Source organism: Petaurus breviceps, unplaced genomic scaffold, assembly GCF_028583685.1.
Source record: "Petaurus breviceps papuanus isolate PSGF00001 unplaced genomic scaffold, PetGlider_PUasm1.0 208, whole genome shotgun sequence".
Taxonomy (NCBI): Eukaryota; Metazoa; Chordata; class Mammalia; order Diprotodontia; family Petauridae; genus Petaurus; species Petaurus breviceps.
Window position 1 is genome coordinate 8,764,056 of NW_027185852.1, and position 19,249 is coordinate 8,783,304.

Sequence of the window (19,249 nt, forward strand, 5' to 3'; positions counted from 1 at the left end):
CTTAGAGTAAATCCCTTTTCTAGGAAAGAATAGGGCAGAGAAAGCAAGTCCAATAGCAGCTATAACAGGTGGTGAGTGTGACTTAGTAGTTCTCTGTGTGAGTGCAGTCACTATGTTATTAACCAGTAGGATTCACCTTATTTTTCGAAGGAGACGGAACATGCTTTATGAGAGTCTCTGTAGAAATCGGGCTGGCAATGACTTATATGTTGAAAGGGTGATGCAGACTTTTAATGGCGCCCCCAAACACAAGGAAGTTCAGTGTGATAAAATCTTCACAGAAGAAAAAGGTAAGTTGATGGATTAGTGAAATCTGATGAAAGACCAGGTTCCATGGTGACTGAATGTGCCCATGGGATGCCTCAGCTGGGCACCCAGCAGGTTCCTGGCTCTGTTAGGGATGGGTATAAGGAACTGATGATTCAGCTGAGAAGGATAGACATAGCTAGAACAGAATGTATGTCTGTATGTATGAACATGTATGGACATGTATGTACATATATGTATGTGTGTGATGTGCTGTAGAAATGCCAGGAGGGAAGGGATGCGTTTAGATTAGAATCATCAATGAGAGCTTCCTAGAGAAGGTGAATATTGAATTTAGATTTGAAGAAGAGATAAGATTTGAATAGTTGGAGGGGGAAAAGCAGGCATTCCAGAGAGGGGAGATTGGTACATCATTGATGAAGGAGAGTGAGGAGTCAGTGTTCTTTCTCTGGAGCAGAGGAGCCACATGGAGAAAGAGGAGGAGGAGGAGGAGGAGGAGGAGGAAAAGCAAATAAAATGAGATAGGGAAGGGAGCATCAGATTATGTAAGGTCTTCAATATCAGATCAAGCAGTTGAAAGTTAACTATTTTTATTAAACATTATATGTATAAGTAGATTGATTCGAGAAAACCAAAATCAGTGATCTTTAAATTATTAAGATCATGGCACACAGAAGGCCTCTAGGTTAACAGAACTTTGATTCCACATTCATTCCTATTACTAAAAATAATTTCTTCCCATAATTATATTGATGATTCTTCCTCCCCCTTTACTCTTGTAGGCGTTGCTAACACTTTGTGGGGAACCTTGGATTGTCCTGGACTGGGAGAGGAAATCAGGATTGAGATTCTGTCTCCAATAAACTTGCTCTATTTCTTTTAGTTGTGGTCACCAGCATCTTTTTTTCTCTTTTTTGTCTATCTAGGCATAATGTCCACCACCTGGGCTTTGTATGACACTTATCACTCCTTGGAGCTTTCTACTTCATCACTGAAGCTGGAAACAGGAAAGGCAGGCAGTGCCTCAAAGGGGTCAAGGAAAGACCAGGACTCCAGATATCTGAGCACTCTCGACAGAAGTATGTTCCAGTTTGCTTTTGCATGACTTTTCCCATATGCTTTATAAGATCAATTTTGTGCAGAAAACAAAACTTAATCGCTTTCTTAAGGAATCACACTGTTCGTGCATTGTACAGTCGTATTAGGTCTTGGACTATAGTTTTTAAAAATGCAAATCATCAATTTTGCCCTTCCCCCTAAAGGCACATCAATACAATTTTCAAAAATATCTCACTCAAGGGGAATATTGGATCAAATCACATATCTAAAGAGCAGAAGACCTGGCCCTAAGATTTATTAAATGGTGGTTAGCACTGTGCCTGTTACACAGTAGGTGTTTAATAAATGTTTATTGATTGATCAATGAAAAGACCTGATGGTAACTACATGTGGGAATATAACTTTGTATGCAAATAGAGATCCTTTTAAGAATTAGGTGCTGGCATGCTAAGGCATTGGTTAGAATCTGATTCAGAATCAATGGAATATTAAGAAATGTCAAAAAAAGTTTCAATACTATGAAAAGTTCACGTTTGCTAAATATCTGTGGTTCTGTTCCAATTTCCTTTTAAAACCTTTCAGCGCCAGATTCTTAGCTTTCTATACTGTACTTACAATGAACCTTTTGTGTCTTCATACTCACAAAATAGTACCACTTCTTGGTAGAGCGCTTCCATTGGAAGGGATCTGTAGAAGGTTGGGGCAGGGGTAGGAGGAAGCTCCCCAGAGGAGAGGGCGCTTTACCCAAATTGGGGGATCCATCTGAATGCACTGAAGAGATAATGCTCAGTGAGATGAATCTTTGGAGTCTTTGTGATGGTGCTTGGTTTTTGATGTGATATATTATACTATATAGATTAAGCTATTGGCAATGTGTGTTTGTCTCACTGCCATCCTTGAATACCAGTGTGGGAAAGGGGAGCTTAGACAAATACCCTTTGGGGAGGAAACTCCTTTCAAAAGGAAACTAATGACCACAACCAAGAGAGCTACTATAAATATTTTAGAACATGTAAGTTCTTTTCCTTTTTCCCTGCTCAACTTGAGAAAGAGATTTAATAATGGCGTGGTTGGATCAAAGAATATAGGAAATTTAACAATTTAGGAAAAAATTCCAGATTGCTCTCCAAAACGGTTGGATCATTTCACAAATCTGCCAGTGAATTAATGTCCCAATCTGTCCACACGCCCTCTGACATTTGTTGTTTCCCTCTTCTATCATTTTAGCCAGTTTGATAGAGGTGAGATGATATCTCGAAGCTGTTTTAATTTGCATTTCTCTAATCAATAGTGATTTAGAGCATTCTTTCCTATGACTATATATAGCTTTGATTTTTTTCATCGAAAAACTGCCTGTTCATATCCTTTGACCATTTATGAATTGGGGAATGACTCATTCTATGAGACCTTTATCTGAGAAATTGTCTATAAAATTTTTCTCCAAATTTTCCTTTTTCCTCCTAATCATGTCTATATTGATTTTATTTGTACAAACCCTTTTTATTTTAATGCAATGAAAATTATTGACTTTACATCTCACAGTGCTCTCTATCTCTTATTTATTCATAAATTGTTCTGCTATCTATGTCTGATAGGTAATATGTTCTGTGTTCTTCTAATTTTCTTAGGATATCTCCCTTCATATCTAGGTCATATATCCGTTTTGACCTTATCTTGGTAAATGGTATAAGATATTGGCCCAGGCCCAGTTTCTGCCAGGCTGCTTTCCAGCTTTCCCGATAATTTTGACCAAATGATGAATTCTTATCCCCAAAGCTTAAATCTTTGCATTTGTCAAACACAAGGATGCCATAATCATTTGCTACTGTGTGTTGTATGCCTCCTCTGTTATACTGATCAACTTTCCTATTTCTTAGCCAGTAACAAATATTTTTGATAATTACTGCCTTTAGGGTGTTCCTGAAGTCTGGACACATAGGAAATCTCATTAACTATGCATGTTTTGAAGAAATAAAATGAATGAAATTTTCAACAACATTTTATTTAATTAGCATAAATTTTAGCCATGACAATTTCATGTGTAAAATTTTCAGCACTAGATTCTTAGCTTTCTATATTGTACTCACAATGAACAAATTTTATCTGGGACAAATAAAAATGTCAAGAATATCAAAGGAATTAAAGAAAAAAATATAACTGAAGAAGATTTAGCATTATCAGATCTTAAACTATACTACAGGGTGTCTCTAAAGTCCAAACACTTAGGAAATCTAAAAATTAACTATGCATCTTTTCAAGAAATGACATAAATGAAATTTCATTAGCTATTGGGGACTATTTTCCATATTAATGAGATTAATTTAATTTAATTAATTAATGAGATTTCCTATGTGTCTCCTGTGTCTTCCTATGAAATCTCATTTATGCTAATCAAATAAAATGTTGAAAATTTCATTTATGTCATTTCTTGAAAAGATGAATAGTTAATTTTTAGATATCCTAAGTGTTTGGACTTTAGGGACACCCTGTAGTATAATTTAAGATCTGACAATGCTAAACCTCCTTCTGTTATATTTTTTTCTTTAATTCCTTTGATATTCTTGACCTTTTTATTTGTCCCAGATAAATTTTGTTATTATTTTTCTAGCTCAGTAAAATAAGTTTATGGTAATTTAATTAGGATAGCATTGAATACATAGATTACATGAAATTGTCATTTTTATTCTATTTGCTCTGCCTACCCATGAACAATGAATATTTCTCCAGTTATTTAAATCTGACTTTATTTGTATGAAGTGTTTTACAATGATGTTCACGTGGTTCCTGGGTTTGTTTTGGCAGGTGTACTCCCAGGTATTTTATGCTGTCTACAGTTACTTTAAATGGGCTCTCTCTTACTATCCCTTCTTTTGGGGTTTGTTGGTGATATATGGAGATCCTGGCGATTTATGTGGGTTATTTTGTCCCCTGCTACTTTGCTAAAATTATTAATTGTTTCAGCTAACTTTGTAATTGAATCTTTAGGATTTTCCAAGTATATCATCATATTGTTTGCAGAAAGAGATGGTTTATCACCTCATTGCCCCTTCTGATCCCTTCCATTTCTTTTTCTTCTTTCTGTTGCTGGCATTTCTAATATGATATTAATGACCACTGCTGATCTTACTGGGAAGTTGAGCTTGTTCCCGTTACAAGTAATGCTTGCTGATGATTTTAGATAGATGTTTCTTATCACTTCAAGGAAAAATCCATTTGTCACTATGCTTTCAAGTGTTTTTAATAGGAAAGCTTTTCCTGCATCTATTGATGTAGTCACATGATTTTTGTTATTGATAAAATCAATTATATTAATTATTTTCCTTATGTTAAGCCATCTCTGCATTCCTGGTATAAATCCCACTTGATCACAATGTATAGTCTGTAATATATTGTTATAGTCTCCTAGCTAGTATTTTAATTAGGACTTTTGCATTCATAATCATTCATGAAATTTGTCTATAATTTTTTCTCTATTGTCGCTCATCTTGGTGTAGGTATCAGCACCATATTTGTTTCATAAAAGGAGTTTGGTGGCTTTCTTTGTCTACTATTCCAGATAATTTATTTAACATTGGAATTAATTGATCCTTAAATGTTTGATAGAATTTACTTATAAATCCCTCTGGTCCTAATGATTTCTTCTTAGGAAACTCATTTATGGCCTGTCATAATTCTTTTTCTAAAAATAGCTTTATTTTTATATTCCATTTCCTCTTTTATTAATCTAGACAGTTTATAGCTGAATTGCCCTTGATTTTAGGAACTTACATGTCATGGCCAGTGCGGGGCCTGGACATCTGGCAAAATTCTTGAAAAATTCAACAAAAACAATTTCTATTTTCTTCCAGGCACATTCCTGCCCCAGGTTGCCTCCACAGACGGACCCTGGGCTTCCATGTACATTTTCTGTTCTTACATGGCTGTGAAATGTTATTCTGGGAAAGTAAATTGGCTAGCAGTGGTAGCACCATTGAGATTGTGCTAGGATGTCTGTGAGGTTTATTGTGGAATCCTTTGTTGGGATTCCATGAGGACCAGGTAAGGGCCTGAGACAGACAGACTCCTTGGTCCCTGGGTAGATATCTGCTGCTTACTTAGCCTGTCTGTCCTTGCCTGGCCCTCACTGCTGCTTGTGTCTGCCAGACACAGACTGGTCCTTGAAGACCAGCTTCCACCAACCTAGGCCTGGACCCCCACACAGCTCATGGAAAGGTCATTAAAGGCTGGTGTGGCCAAAAGCAAACGATGAGCTTCCCAGGGGAGAAAGGCCAGACTTCAGGTGACAGTCCATGTCCAGGCCACAGCCTGAGCCTTTCAGCTTGGCAGAAACATCAGTCTGGCTGCATGGCCATGGAGCAGTCCAGTTACCATAGTTATTTAACTATTGTTTATAATTATTTTACATCTAGGATAGCTACGCTTATATTATTTCTCTTTTATTTTACTTATTTTATATCTCGTCTAGCTGTACTTATATCCATTCTATTCTATTTATACTTGTTTTATATCTAGGCTGGCTATGCTTATAGTATATGTCTTCTCTTCTGTTTATACTTACAGTCTTACCTCTTGGACATAGGGATTGTTTTACTGGTTCCATTTGTATTCACAGCACCCAGTGCCTCATACATAATAGGTACTTAATAAGTGATTGTTGGAGTAAAAGAGACAAATAGAGATACTTGGGGCAGCTAAGGGGCGCCATACTACATAGAGATCTGGGTCTGAAGTCAGGGAGACTCATCTTCATGAGTTCAAATCCCAACTCAGACACTTACTAGCTGAGTGACCTTGGGCAGGTCACTTCACCCTGTTGCCCTCAGTTTCCTCATCTTTAAAATGAGCTGGAGAAGGAAATGGCAACCCCCTCCAGTAACTCTGCCAAGAAACCCCCAAATGGGGCCATGAAGAGTCGTACATGACTGAACAGCAACAAGTAAATGCTTAAGAAGGAGCTGGTGGTCAGCCTTAGCACTCCCCACACGTCACAGCCAGATCAGTTTGATGGAATCGATTCTTTCACTGATCTTTCCCTAAAGCAGTCTCTGCTTGCAGGACCTTCTGAGGGACTGCTCTATCAAGAAAAAAATAAAACCGTATGCTACACTATCGAGGTGAGGATTCATGGCATTTTAGGCATCCTGGGAGGGTCCCCTGCTCCCTACTGCCCCCGATCCTGAAAGCAAAAAATAGCATTCGCTGAATCAGAACGATGCCCTGTGGGCGATTTTTCACTAAGCACCCATTTCATACTGTTTTCTTGGTATTTTACAGCGAGTGAAAACAGTTCTACAATCGATGTCGAAAGTATCATCATGGCTAAGATTCATGAGGAAGAGGAAGATCGTTCAGAGTTGATCTTGAAGTCGGAAAAATTTCAAGAGGATTTATTTTTCATGGAAAGGGTTCTCATGGAAAATATATTTCAGCCCAAACTTGCAGCTTATCGGCAGCTTCCTATCCTAGAGGGTATTAAAAAAGAGCCAAACAAAACATAATTATGTTTCATTCTTGTAGGAGAAAACAGATTTTCTCTGATATGGGGACCCTACTTATCCAGTGTCCCCAAAGTCTTAAGATTCACAACATGAACTCCAACTTTGACCAGCAAGTTCTGTGTAATGTTAATAGTACAGGTATCCCTTCCACATGGCGGGGGTGAAGGGTGCGGCACCCCAGCTATCTGGAAAATCTGCATAAATTTGTTTTGGCCGGAAAGAGAGGGAGAAGAGAGGCAGCAGCATCGAACTGTGGCAGGAAGGGGTTACTTGGGGTTAGATAGGTTCTAGATTCAAATCCTAACTCTTACACTGACTGGCTGTGGGACCCAAGTCTGAGTTTCTGTGTTCTCCTCTGCAGAATGGGCTTATCGATGCCTGCAATCCTTGCCACATGGGGTTGTTGTGAGTGAAGATCAATCAGGAACACATTTAAGACATTTAAGATCAGAGGACATATGAAGAGAATGCATTGAAGCTGCTTTGCAAACCTTAAAGTGCTGTATAAATATAAGCTATTGTCATTTGTATCATTATTGTTAGAGGGAAAAAGAAAAAAAAGGATTTTAGGTTATAATTATATATAAGCTTATAATTATAATATAGCTACCTAACTCATAATTATACAACCTTCTAATTCCCTCAATTGACCTCCTTATCTTTCAGTTTCGTGTGATGTTTGAATGAAAGATATTGTCGTATTTATTTTCCCTGGCAATGTCTCTAAAGGCCAGACTTTGGGAAGGCATATTAAATGAACAGGATTTTTAAAATGGAGACTTTTAGGTCCTCAGTGGAGGACCCTGCCCCCCACCACTGCCCTTTTTTTTTTTGTTGAGAGATGCTGTTTCACAGAAAAAAAAAAACTCATCTGAGACAAGTAAAAAACATCTCAATTTTTAGAGGTTGAGAGAATAGCTAACTAGCATATATATAAGTGGTTTTTAATTTATAGTATGTATACAATATACACATACATGTGTGAAGACATGTATATACCTCTACCTCTATATTATATGTGTGTTTATATATATGTAGACGTATACATATGCCTCCATCCATCCATTTTTAAGCTTTGCAAAGCACTGGGCCTCCATCATCCCATCTGAGCCTCCTGCCCTGGGAAGTAGGGGCTATCATTATCCCCCTTTTACAGATAAGGAGCTGAGGTTAAGTGACTGGGCCAAAGTCACAGAGCCAGTGTCTGAGGCTTGATTTGAGCTCAGGTCTTCCTGACTCCCAAGGCCAGCATTCTAACCACTGGGTCACCTACTTGCCAAGAAAAAAAATTGTAAAAAATTAACTTGCCTTTGAGATGCAAACAGATGGTATAATCTTTTATTAGATAAATATGATAAATCATAAAACTATATTAAGAAGAGAATACAGTGATACCGTACATCCCCAGCAGGGGGAGGGAGCAACGTCCAGTGTTGATGCACGGAAGGAAAGGCCAGCATCTCCCGCCTGCCCACACTTGACCCCCAGGCCACCCTTCTCCTCCAGGATTTGCATCTCAGGTCTCCCCTTACTAGCCTCCTCCAAGCCAGTCTCCTCCAGCACCAAGCCTGCTGGCTCCTACCCTGGCCTTTGGCTATTTCCTACCCAACTGGCTCTGGCTTCATCATTCCAAATGGCTGTTAGCAGTACAGACTTCCTGGTGGCCTGAGCCAGGTGCCCCTGCAGGTGGCCTTTTGAAACTTACTAAGTCTCTAAAATGACCATGGGAAAGAGTGACTCCTGTTCATTGTGTAACGGATGGGCACAGCCCAGGAGTCCCCTGAGCAGCTGACGCTTTCCCTGCCTCATTTGGCATTTTCTGCACAAACTGGCACATTTTAATAAAATATAAACATTTGCCAGTTTGTGGTTAGTCTTTTTTGTCCTACTTGGAAACCTAACAAGTGAAATGATATTTTAGCAATAGAAACAGCCTTTGCTGTCTCTTAAAGGAGACCCTGTTGAATTTAGGGAGGTTCCAGGTGTCTAAGCAGTGACTTTGATGTTTGAGCTGGCTTAATTGCCTTAATTACAGTGTAGGGCTAACACGCGGCGATGTGTTTTCAGGAAGAGTTCTTTATCCAAGCTGTATTTTAGGAGGAGGGAACAAAACTCCACACGTTAAGTGAATGTCTTTTTGTTAGTACCATAAAGCTGATTATTCTTTTAGCTTTGTAAGCTGACCTTGTTCGAGACAGTAACAGAGGTGCTTCTCATTTGGTAAGGGCATTGGCACAGTGTTGGGTTTTGGCAACCTCATAGTGTGTGTATGTATACACACATGTACACATGTACACACAGATGTATATGTATATGTACGTATGTACACATGTATGCACACATATATTTAAAAAAATTCTTTTGGCTGTGCCTTAGGCAACGAAGAGGAAGAAGAGAGTTATCGCCAAGTACAGAAAGTTAAGAAGTCGGATGAGGATGAGGAAGATATGGAAGCCACTGAAGCAGAGTCTGTGGGGCCCACGGAAGAAGCCATCCCACCCAATCTAGAACGACTGTGGTCATTTTCTTGTGACCTAACAAAAGGACACAATGTGAGCAGTATGGCCTGGAATAAAGCAAACCCAGTAAGTGACACATGGGTCTTTGGAAATCATCTCCAAGCATTCTTGGTTTCCAACCTTGAGCAGGAAGGAAGAATGGCAAATCCCCAGAGTCAGGAAGCTAGGACCCCCTGAAAATAGGAACACGTACCCATGCCTAGCAGTGTTTACCCCAGAGAGCCCTGAGGCAGCTGCTGCTTGGGAACTCTCCAGAAGCTCACAGCTTCTATGGAGAGTCACTGTGGCTGGTGAATTGGAAGAGTCGCAGACTGTGGGAGCTGCCCTCACCTTTCCATAACAAATGTCCCAGCCTTTCTGTACTTTAATTTGAACATTAGTCATCAGTCAGGAGGGATGCCAGGGAGGTTGATTCAATTAGGCTCCTTTTTACATTCTCAGAATATACCAAGTAAAGCAGTAAGATTTTTAAGAACTGTACTAGCATTTGTGCATCGAGATGATTTGTGTTACCACCTTCAAAGTAGTCCCCTTGGAGAGCAATATACTTGTTCCAGCAGTGCTTCCTTTACATTCCCAAAAGAAGAAAAGAACCCTAAAGCATTTTCGGAAACCCTTTCCCTTCATGTAATTGGTGGCCCAGCCAAAATAATTATGTGCTTTTCGTGACACAATTCATTTCCCATCTCTGGGTCTTTGCCTAGATTGTCTGTTGTTTTTGAAATACCCTTCCTTTCCTTAGAATCCCTGCCTTCCCAAAAGCTCTTCTCAAGTGCTACCTGCTGCCTATCTGAAGCCTTCTGGCTCCACTCTCCTCCAGTCCCTTTCAGCATATTTACTTCGCACATATCTTTACTTACATTTTTAGATTTCATTTCCCTCCCATGGAATGTAAGCCACGGGAGGACAGGTATTTTATTTTTCTCTTTGTCTTCTTGCTACCACACATAGTAAAAGCTTAACTAATGCCTGTGGGTTACACATGAACCAGAGCATTGCGGTCACTGAGGAGCCTGAAACAGGGCACATTTCTGTCCTTTGAAAAGAAGTTTTATTTTTTGGAAGAATCCCGTGAAGTCAGATCTGATGAGTGAAGTAGGCCAGAGAGCGGATGCTAACACTCCAGGCTTGTTTTGGAAGGGCTTCGAACGTGGACTCTGGGAACATCTTTTAAAAGAAATATTTTGATGATTGTATTTTAATATATTGATTTTCTTTGTCATACTCTCTATTTTGTTTTATGCATTTAAAACCAGGATTCTTAGGAGGGATCCACCATAGGTTTTCCTGGACTGCTGCCCACAAAAAAGATGAAAAACCCTCCCTCCAAAGCAAAGAGATGGATTTTCTTGTATGCCCCATCAGGTTCTTTCAGAAGAGAAGTCTTCCCAATGTTTTGTGTCATGGCAGCCCAGTGACATAACTAGTTCTCTCCCCAAGGTCCCCACAGTCCAGAGACGAGGGGAGCAGACAGCCCCCCAAAACAGCCGTCTTATTTTGGAATTGTTACATAAAAGGTGTTTTATGCCTATAGAATCTTCTATTACAGTTATTATAAATTAGAAACTGATCATCTGTGTTGAAACTCACATAACCAATGCGAATGCTTCAATTAGACCTCTTTTCTACATAATTTATATGGCTTTGTGTTGCAAGAAACATTTTTTGTATGCCATCTCTGATGTCTAATAAGGGCCCCGTCACATTTTGAATCTGTTCAAATTCAGTTTTTAGATTTCCAAATGGAAATGATGAATCATTATGAAATTGAGAGTTTGAATGTGCAAATGTCAGAGTGTGTGCTCATGGGCAGGGGGAGGGGCATGACTTTTATATGCAAATATTCTAGGCATGTTCTGTGACTATTTCTTTAAGTGACTCACAACTTTTACTAAATGCTTTTTGATTTATAATATAAATAACTTTGTTATGCTTACAAGGACTTATGCTTCTATCTTTAAGACATCTAAAAAAGTCTTATTTACCATGACTGAAGCCAATGCAGTTGTCAAAACAGCTCTTTAAAAGACTGATGCATTTGGCCATATTTCTGTGCCAGCTGCGTCTTGTTTTTAAATCTCTCCTTCTGGTTTTCAGGACCTGTTGGCTGTTGGTTATGGGCAGTTCGGCTTTAGAGAGCAGAAGAGAGGACTGGCTTGCTGTTGGTCACTCAAGAATCCTATGGTAAAACCAAGGGCGAGAAGAGCATTTTTAAATTTGCTTTATTAGAACTTGACATTATTCCTATATCTAAGAGATTACAAATGGAGATTTCCCTACATTCATTTTCTGTGGATCCAATCTTTAATAGTTGCCATACATTTATCATTTTTCACGAAGTTCACTGTTTATTTCTCCTGATCTGTGCTAATTGTGGAAGTCAAATGGAGCCATTGAAAGTCCTGTTTCTTTTGTGCTTGGGCTGCTCTGGATCTCTTGTTTTCTAGTCTTCCTGCCCTGACTCAGTAATCCATTTGGTACAGCTGCTTAGTGATATGGCAGATCCAGGAAATGACTTTAGGTTTCCTGAATTTGTCAAAAAGTGTCCTGGGATTTGGCAGGGAAGAACCCCAGTCGCTTCCAGCTGAGCCTGGCTAGTGCATCATTTGATCAGGATTTTTAGCTATGCAACAAACCCTTTACCCTCTGTTTCCTCATCCACAAAGTGGTGATAACAGTGACACCAGTAGAGTGCTAACACAGCTCTGGCATATAGTAGGCACTCTATAAATGCTTATTCTCTTTCCCCTCTTGTTGTTATTATGAAATAAGGATGAAATATGGTTATCATAATGCTAAAATATTTATTTAACAAAAGAGTCCACAGACCTCAGGTTAAGAATATGTACACTATGGGATTCACAAGGCAAAAGGATTTTCCAGAGATGGTGAGGTGCTCCAGACCCTCCTGTTTAAGCATGACAGCATCCCGATCACATGAAGCCCCACAGGATCTCTTCAGGGTTGTTGTGTTTGTATTTTGTTCTCAAAGGGATCACATGACTTGCAGTTGACTTTGATTTGAGTGAGGGAGGACTCCGATGTGTTGGTCCTAACCATCCACACAGGAAAAACCAAATGGATGGATAATATCCGTTATCAGGCTGTCATGGTTGGATGGTCAGATCTTAGCAAGTGAACACACCCACCCATACCCTGAGGACAAGCGTCTTATAGGCCCAGTGAGCTGGGCCCAGAATTACATAGGAACAAAGATCGGGCTGTGTTTTATTTGGGAGATTGTCCTGCTCTTTTAAAAGCCACCACGAGCGTATTTATTACTGCACCCATTCATGTCATGCATGAAAATAAGATGATGGGATCATTCTTTTTGACGTCAATTTTCTTTTTGCCTCTATCTTAGCAAACAGCTTCCATACAGGGAAGGAAAGTAGCATTTACTTCTTATCAGAGCAGTCAGTCAGTCAATAAACATTTATTCAGCACCTACTACATACCAGGTACTGTGCTAAGCACTGGGGATACAGAAAAAGGTAAACAAGGGTCACTGCCCTCAAGAAGCCCATGGTCTCTTTGGGGAGAAGCCATGCAAGTGACTGTGTACAAACCAGCCTGATCAGTAGAGGGAAGGTGGCAGCCCTAAGGGGACCAGTACAGGCTTCTTCTAGAAGGCAGGACCTAGAGAGAAGCCAGGGAAGCCGGACAGTGGAGACGAGGCAGGTGACCAGGACCCACATGGAAGGAGCTGGCGGAAATGCTGCTGAGGACTAGTGGGCCCATGTGGGGGATGGTGAGACAGAGGTGTTAGTGAGCATGCTGGCTTCTCTGCACGGGTCACCTCTCCAAATCCCTGTTTGCAGCCTTCGTGCCAGGCCTCTTCACTACAGCCCCTCTGTGGTGACAAGCCCCCACTGCTTTTCTCCTCCATCCCCCATGGCTAGCTCTCCTCCCTGGAGCATGCTCACTGCTCACCTCCACTTCAGGGGATCCCTGGGTTCCTTCAGGGTTCCACCGAAGCTCCACCTTCTCCAGGACTGCTCAGCTGCTTGTTCCCCACATCCATCCCCACCATCTTTTATCGGTTTTATCTCTGGCTGTACCTGTTGTCTCCTCCAGTGTCTCCAGGGCATCATCCCTTCACTCTTGTATTTCTACCCCCAGTGGCTGACACATAGTAGGTACTTCATAAATGCTTTATGACTGGTTGACTTGCAATAGGAAGAAGGTTATTACTTTGATTTACAGGAAGCTTGTGATAATGGTAGGGGTAGTTAAGGCATAATGGGGGTAAGGACATATCTTTGAGGTAAGCTCTAGACTTTCATTTCAGAAAACCTAGGACCCTAGCTGGGAGGGTGTGCCTGGGAAAGACAGTGAGCTCTGTTTTGGACATGTTGAGTTTGAGATGCCTGTGGAATATCTCATTCAAAACAGACCATTGATAACATGAGGAAAAAGATATTTTCACAGTTTAGAAATTTGCAAAATTATAAAATTCACAAATTTTAGAAACATACCTAGAATGACTTGACAAATGCTGGTTAGTGAATGGAATGGAATACTCTTGTGCTGCAAGACTGAGGAAAAAGATGATTTCAAAGAGACGGGGAAAGACTTGTGTGAACTTGTGTTTAACCAGAAAAATAGTTCATTCCATACCCTGATATTATAAAAGCAAACCATTGGAAGACTTGTATAGATTGATGACGAATGAAATGAGCAGAGCCAGGAGAGTACTTTAGGTAATAATAACAACACTGAAAAAATAGCTTTAAAGGTTGGGAGAACTCTGTTCAATACAGTGATCCTCCATGATGCTAGAGGGTCAATGGTGACGCACGCTATCCACCTCCTAACAGAGAGGCCATGGATTCAGTGTGCAGAATGAAGCATTTCATTTGTTTTGTTTTTTTAACACATTCCATGAAGGGATTTGTTTTGCCTGACTGTTCATACTTCTTAGAAGGAATTACTCTTTTTCTCCCTTCTTCACTTTTCCCCTTCCTTCCTTCCTTCCTTCCTTCCTTCCTTCCTTCCTTCCTTCCTTCCTTCCTTCCTTCCTCCCTTCCTTCCTCCCTTCTTTCTCTATTTTTCTTTTGTTATTTTTATAGGAAGAAAAAAAATAGATTTTGCTAATTTTAAAAGTGTTTTTAAAAATTATAGCAATTGCTCACCTACCAATTTTTAAAATTCAGGTAGTAGTTGAGTGATAAGACAATACAACTATCTTAACCACAGCCTTGTTTTCTTTTGCTCAGTGGCCAGAACGTGTTTATACGAGTCTCCATGGGGTGACATCTGTGGATTTCTCAATAGTATCCCCGAACCTTCTGGCTGTTGGATTTTACAATGGTACCGTGGCCATCTACAATGTGCAGAGCAACAGTAGTGTTCCCGTCCTGGACAGTAGGTGAGATTCCAGGCAGAGCTTACTCTTGGTATAAAGAACAGGTGAAGTCTGCTCTGCCCTCATTCAAATGTAAGAGTCAGCATTTAGGCTCCTCGTTAGAGGATGAGCTCAGGGGCTGGGGAGGCATTCAGGGGTAACAGCACATTCGATGTTTCACTGCCAAACCTTAGCACTAAGCTAAAGAAATCGAAGGCAGCAGGTAGCCCTCACTGTCAGTGTCTCATTGAGTTAGATGGCTGCTAAGGCTAGATTGCAAAGTGACCTGAGAATGAGGATTTTGAGCTTGATAGAATAATTTCTGCCTTGATGAACTTATTCATCGGAATGCATCTGGAGAAAATGGCATGAGAAGAAGAAATACAGCAAACCCCACCCCGCCCCTGAGGAAACTCTCCAGAAGAGATCTAGAAAACGTACCAGGCTGGATTCTGATCCGGAAATCGAAGAAAAAGTAATAAGGAGTCATTTTAGCCAGGCCAGGCCAGCACAGGGAGAGAGACAAAGAGGTCTGTGAGCGCTGGGAATGGGTCCGACCAGGTGCAACGCTGAGGAGCAAACACCAGCACCCAGGCAGTGACCGTGCACCAGGGCAGCAGGGCCCCAGATGTGGCATAGCAAGGCTTAGGCTCAGGGCCAGTGCAGGGACAGGGGCCAGAGGGCAGCTCTGCCAGCCATTACCTCAGGTGTACAGTCAGGAATAGTAACTTGCTCAGCAAAATTGAGTATAATCCTACAGGGGGAAAATGAAACTTTAATGGAGAGGGGACTTCCAAGCGTCCCTAATGAAGGGAACAGAGCTTCAGAGAAATACTGAAGCTGCAAAACAGGAGCTAAGAAAACAATTAAAAAGTAAAACTGGATGAACGATATCCTAAAGGACTAAACAAGGACAAGCTGTGGATATTCACATAGGGGAAGATGAGAGCTGTGTCCCCTTTGAGCTGTCAGCATCAGGGGCCTTAGAGGGAATCTCATTAGACCGAAAGCCTGGCAGAGGCTCTGTCATGGGTGGGTGATTGTAAAACAGAATAGAAAAGGAGGTGAAGAAGAATGCTTGGAGGAAGGGGAAGGAAGATGAGGGAGAATCATCTCATATAAGTGGGGTGCACAAGTGGAAGTCTATGCAGACAAGGAGGAAGGCGTGGGGGACTGAGTGATGCTTGGATCTCACTCTCATCTCAACTGGTTAAAAGAATGAAGAATAAGTACATAGAGATGGATACAGAAATATACATTCACTCCACAGGAAAATAGGATGGAAAGGGGAAAGGGGTGATTGAAGGAGGGATGAAACAAAACAAATCTCTAACCAAAGTAAGCTCTAAGGACAAACTGCACACAAATACACAGAGAACTTTTTGAGATAGCGAAGTATTGGAATCTGACTGGGGGCTCATCAGTTGGGAAGGGGCTGAATAAGTTATGGTATTTAAATGTGATGGGATACTTTTGTGCTATAAGAAATGATGATGCGGATGGTTGCAAAGAAACCTGGGAAAACTTCTATAAACTAGTGTAAAGTGAGGTGAACAGCACCAGAGCAAGTGTGTATGTGCATGTATATTCATATGCATATATGCACATACACATACATTTAAAATATTGTAATTTTGTAATGTAATTTATTAATAATTTTGTAAAGACAAACACACACTAAACATACATACATATATACATACATACATGTATATGTGTATTTTTTGGACATGGACAATGTGAACATTTGTTTTGCTTCACTCTGCATGTTTGCAGTAGGTTTTATTTTTCTTTAACTCTCAATTTGTGTGCCAGGGAAGAGGGCGGGGAGGTAGAGGGAGAGAAGACCGGTTTTTGCTGATTGAAAAAAAATAAAATGTAATTAAAAAAAAAACATAGCAAGTTCACTCACTAGAATGGCAAAGCATATATATTAAAAAAAGACAAAATTCACCATGAGTCATGGAAGCAGTCATACTTATGTCACGCTGCTGATAGCATGATAGACCAGTGTAAACATTTCTGAGAATCATGTGTGGGGGCGGCCAGGTGGCTCAGCGAGTAAGAGCACTGGCTCCAGTGTTGGGATGACCTGGAGATCGAATCCTGGGCTCAGACACTCAGCACCACACCCAGAAATAACTGGCCGTGTAACCTTGAGCAAGTTACTTAACCCCGATTGCTTCAAAATAAAAAAAAAGAATCATGTGTGATATTGAATAAGAGTAATAAAACCAAGCATACATGTTGAATCAGCAATTCCTTTGTGAGTACACTTCTACAGACATGTGAAGCCCAAAAACATGAATCTGAACACAGATACTTTTAGCCGTTTTGTTTGCAATAGTAAAACCCTGGAAACAAGGTCTGTGCCTCCCACTGGGAAGATGGCAGACTTGGTCATGGCATGGGGAGGCTGAGGGAAATCAGCAGCACCAGATGGAAGAAGAAAAAAGAAGGAAAACAGGGCCAAATCTGAGAGAATTTCTGACCTGGCTGGAAAGTGGCATAAGGCACCTTCTTTCTTTTTTGGTGCTACCTTGGTTCAGCCTGGGGGATCGAGGAAGGATTTTATCCCTTATTTTGTACATTTGTTTGATTGTTTTGTGGAAAGTTACTGCATTTCTTTTAAACATGTAATGGTTAACTCATTACATTTCACCTTCTGGAACGCTCTTCTCCAAAGCCTCATCAGGACCTGGAGGTGATTTAGCATTTGGCCAGCATTAAGCAGTTATTATGCGCCAAGCTCTGGCCCTCGGGTTATGATCTTTAATAAAAATGTGAGAAATGGGCAGGTCATTCAATCCTAAGCTGCAGCTGCATCCTCTTTAGAAGGTGAGAAATTCATGCACCGGCCATCCTGGGAAAGAAGTGCTTATAGGTCACCAGGGGAGTCCTGATCCGGTGTTAAGATCCAGAGAACTTCCAGGCCTTCCAGACCGGGCCCACCCGTTGGCCTGCTGGTAACCAATGGGCAGTGGTTTCTTATTTAGATCCCATGAGTAGAGGTATTGCGTAGTTCTGCAATGCCATGATAACTGGGGATCACCAGGCCTGTGGGTCGAGTACTCAGTCCGTAACTAACTCCCGGAATCCATGAACGCCGAGGATGTTCTGTACCATCCGAAATCTCTGTATTTTTACCACATCACCCACCACATGGCTAGGGTCAGCAGCATCATGGCCTCACCAAGGACATTAATAAAAAGTAACTCCTCTGAAGATCCAGGGTGGCAGTTACTTAATTCTGTATAATACAGCATTGGCTTATCTTCAACTAGCAGTTCTTAGAATCTTGGGGTGAAGAGTCAGGAGACCAGATTCTAGTTATGGGATTGCTAACAACTTGCAGTGACCGTGGGCCTCATTTTCCCATCTGTAAAAAGGAGGATAGTATTTGTCCTACCTGCCTCACAGGGTTATTGTAAGGGTAAAATAAAATACTTCATCTAGATGTGCTGTCTACATAGGGCATCATACCCTTACATGTGGGTACTCTGCTCAAAGGAATGTGATTTTTTATTGCTGGCTAGATTTATTTTTTATGAATTATTTCTTAAACCCAAATGTCTCTGGCTCTCATTGACTGGCCAACAGTAGGTCCCAGGCCGAGCCTCACTTGGTCATTGTTTGGATTCTGATGGCTTAGAGTGTTTGTAAATAGCAGTTGTTTCTGTTTTGGCCAAAAACTCTGATTGTCTTCCCCTCCTGGATTGATTTTGGCTCTTTTTTGGCTAGGTAAAAGAGGCCATTCTTTGCCTCATTTCTTACCTAGCCGTAATCACTGAATGGGTGTTGCCTTAGTCAGACTGAGACCTGGGGAAGACCTTAGCCTAAAAAGGTGAAGGTCTCCCACTGTGCCTATGATCATCTCTGTCATCCTGATCTTGCCACTGGATGCAGATGGCTCTGGAGGAGAGAGTGAGGCTGGTGACTCTGAACAGCCCTTCCTCACTTAAATCCAAATTTACTCTTAAGTCATGACCTCTCCTTCCTGATGTCATTGGTCCTCTAAACAACAACAAAGTGCCAGGGATTCTGCTAAAGCCTGGGAAAAGAAATAGCAGCAAAGAAGAAAGACAATCCTTTCCCTCAAGGTGCTTATGTTGTAGTGGGGAACACAGCAGAAAAGGGAGCTAAAAGGGTAGGGAGAGGAAGGAGAAGGGCGGGGAATAGGGGAGAAGACTGGAGCATCAGAAGCAGAGCTCAGAGAGGGATGAAGAAGGTGTGCACATGACTGGCTGTACCACTTCTTTAAAAGGGACAGTGTAGGAGGAGGAATTGGCCAATCAGAGAAAGGGACCTTGGGAGTGGAGTGAGCTTTTAGGGTGAGAGTGAGTCAATTAAATTCAGAGAGGCTCAGCAGCCCCAAACTAGCTACCAGCTGATGATTTCTTTAAAAAGGGCCATGTAACCCATGAAGACCTAATAAGGAGAGGTTGCAATCTGCCTTGGTAGGGGACCTCTTGCCCCATTGCTCCTATTGAAATCATGGCTCCCTGAATTATGTCCATTTTCAAAATAGAAGCTAAAGAAAGTAGGGAAATAGGATTGGG

General features: G+C 41.0%; 1 protein-coding gene across 3 annotated transcripts in view; it reads left to right on the forward strand.

The window, feature by feature from the left end:
- Nucleotides 1-19,249, forward strand: part of DNAI4 (dynein axonemal intermediate chain 4) — a 64,828-nt gene that overhangs the window by 31,760 nt on the left and 13,819 nt on the right. For all 3 annotated transcript variants that reach the window (XM_069093387.1, XM_069093385.1, XM_069093386.1), the window contains exons 6-11: nt 151-290; nt 1,194-1,346; nt 6,601-6,795; nt 9,201-9,409; nt 11,441-11,527; nt 14,563-14,714. In XM_069093387.1, the coding sequence (XP_068949488.1) occupies nt 151-290; nt 1,194-1,346; nt 6,601-6,795; nt 9,201-9,409; nt 11,441-11,527; nt 14,563-14,714 (936 nt within the window). The remainder of the gene's footprint in view (nt 1-150; nt 291-1,193; nt 1,347-6,600; nt 6,796-9,200; nt 9,410-11,440; nt 11,528-14,562; nt 14,715-19,249) is intronic.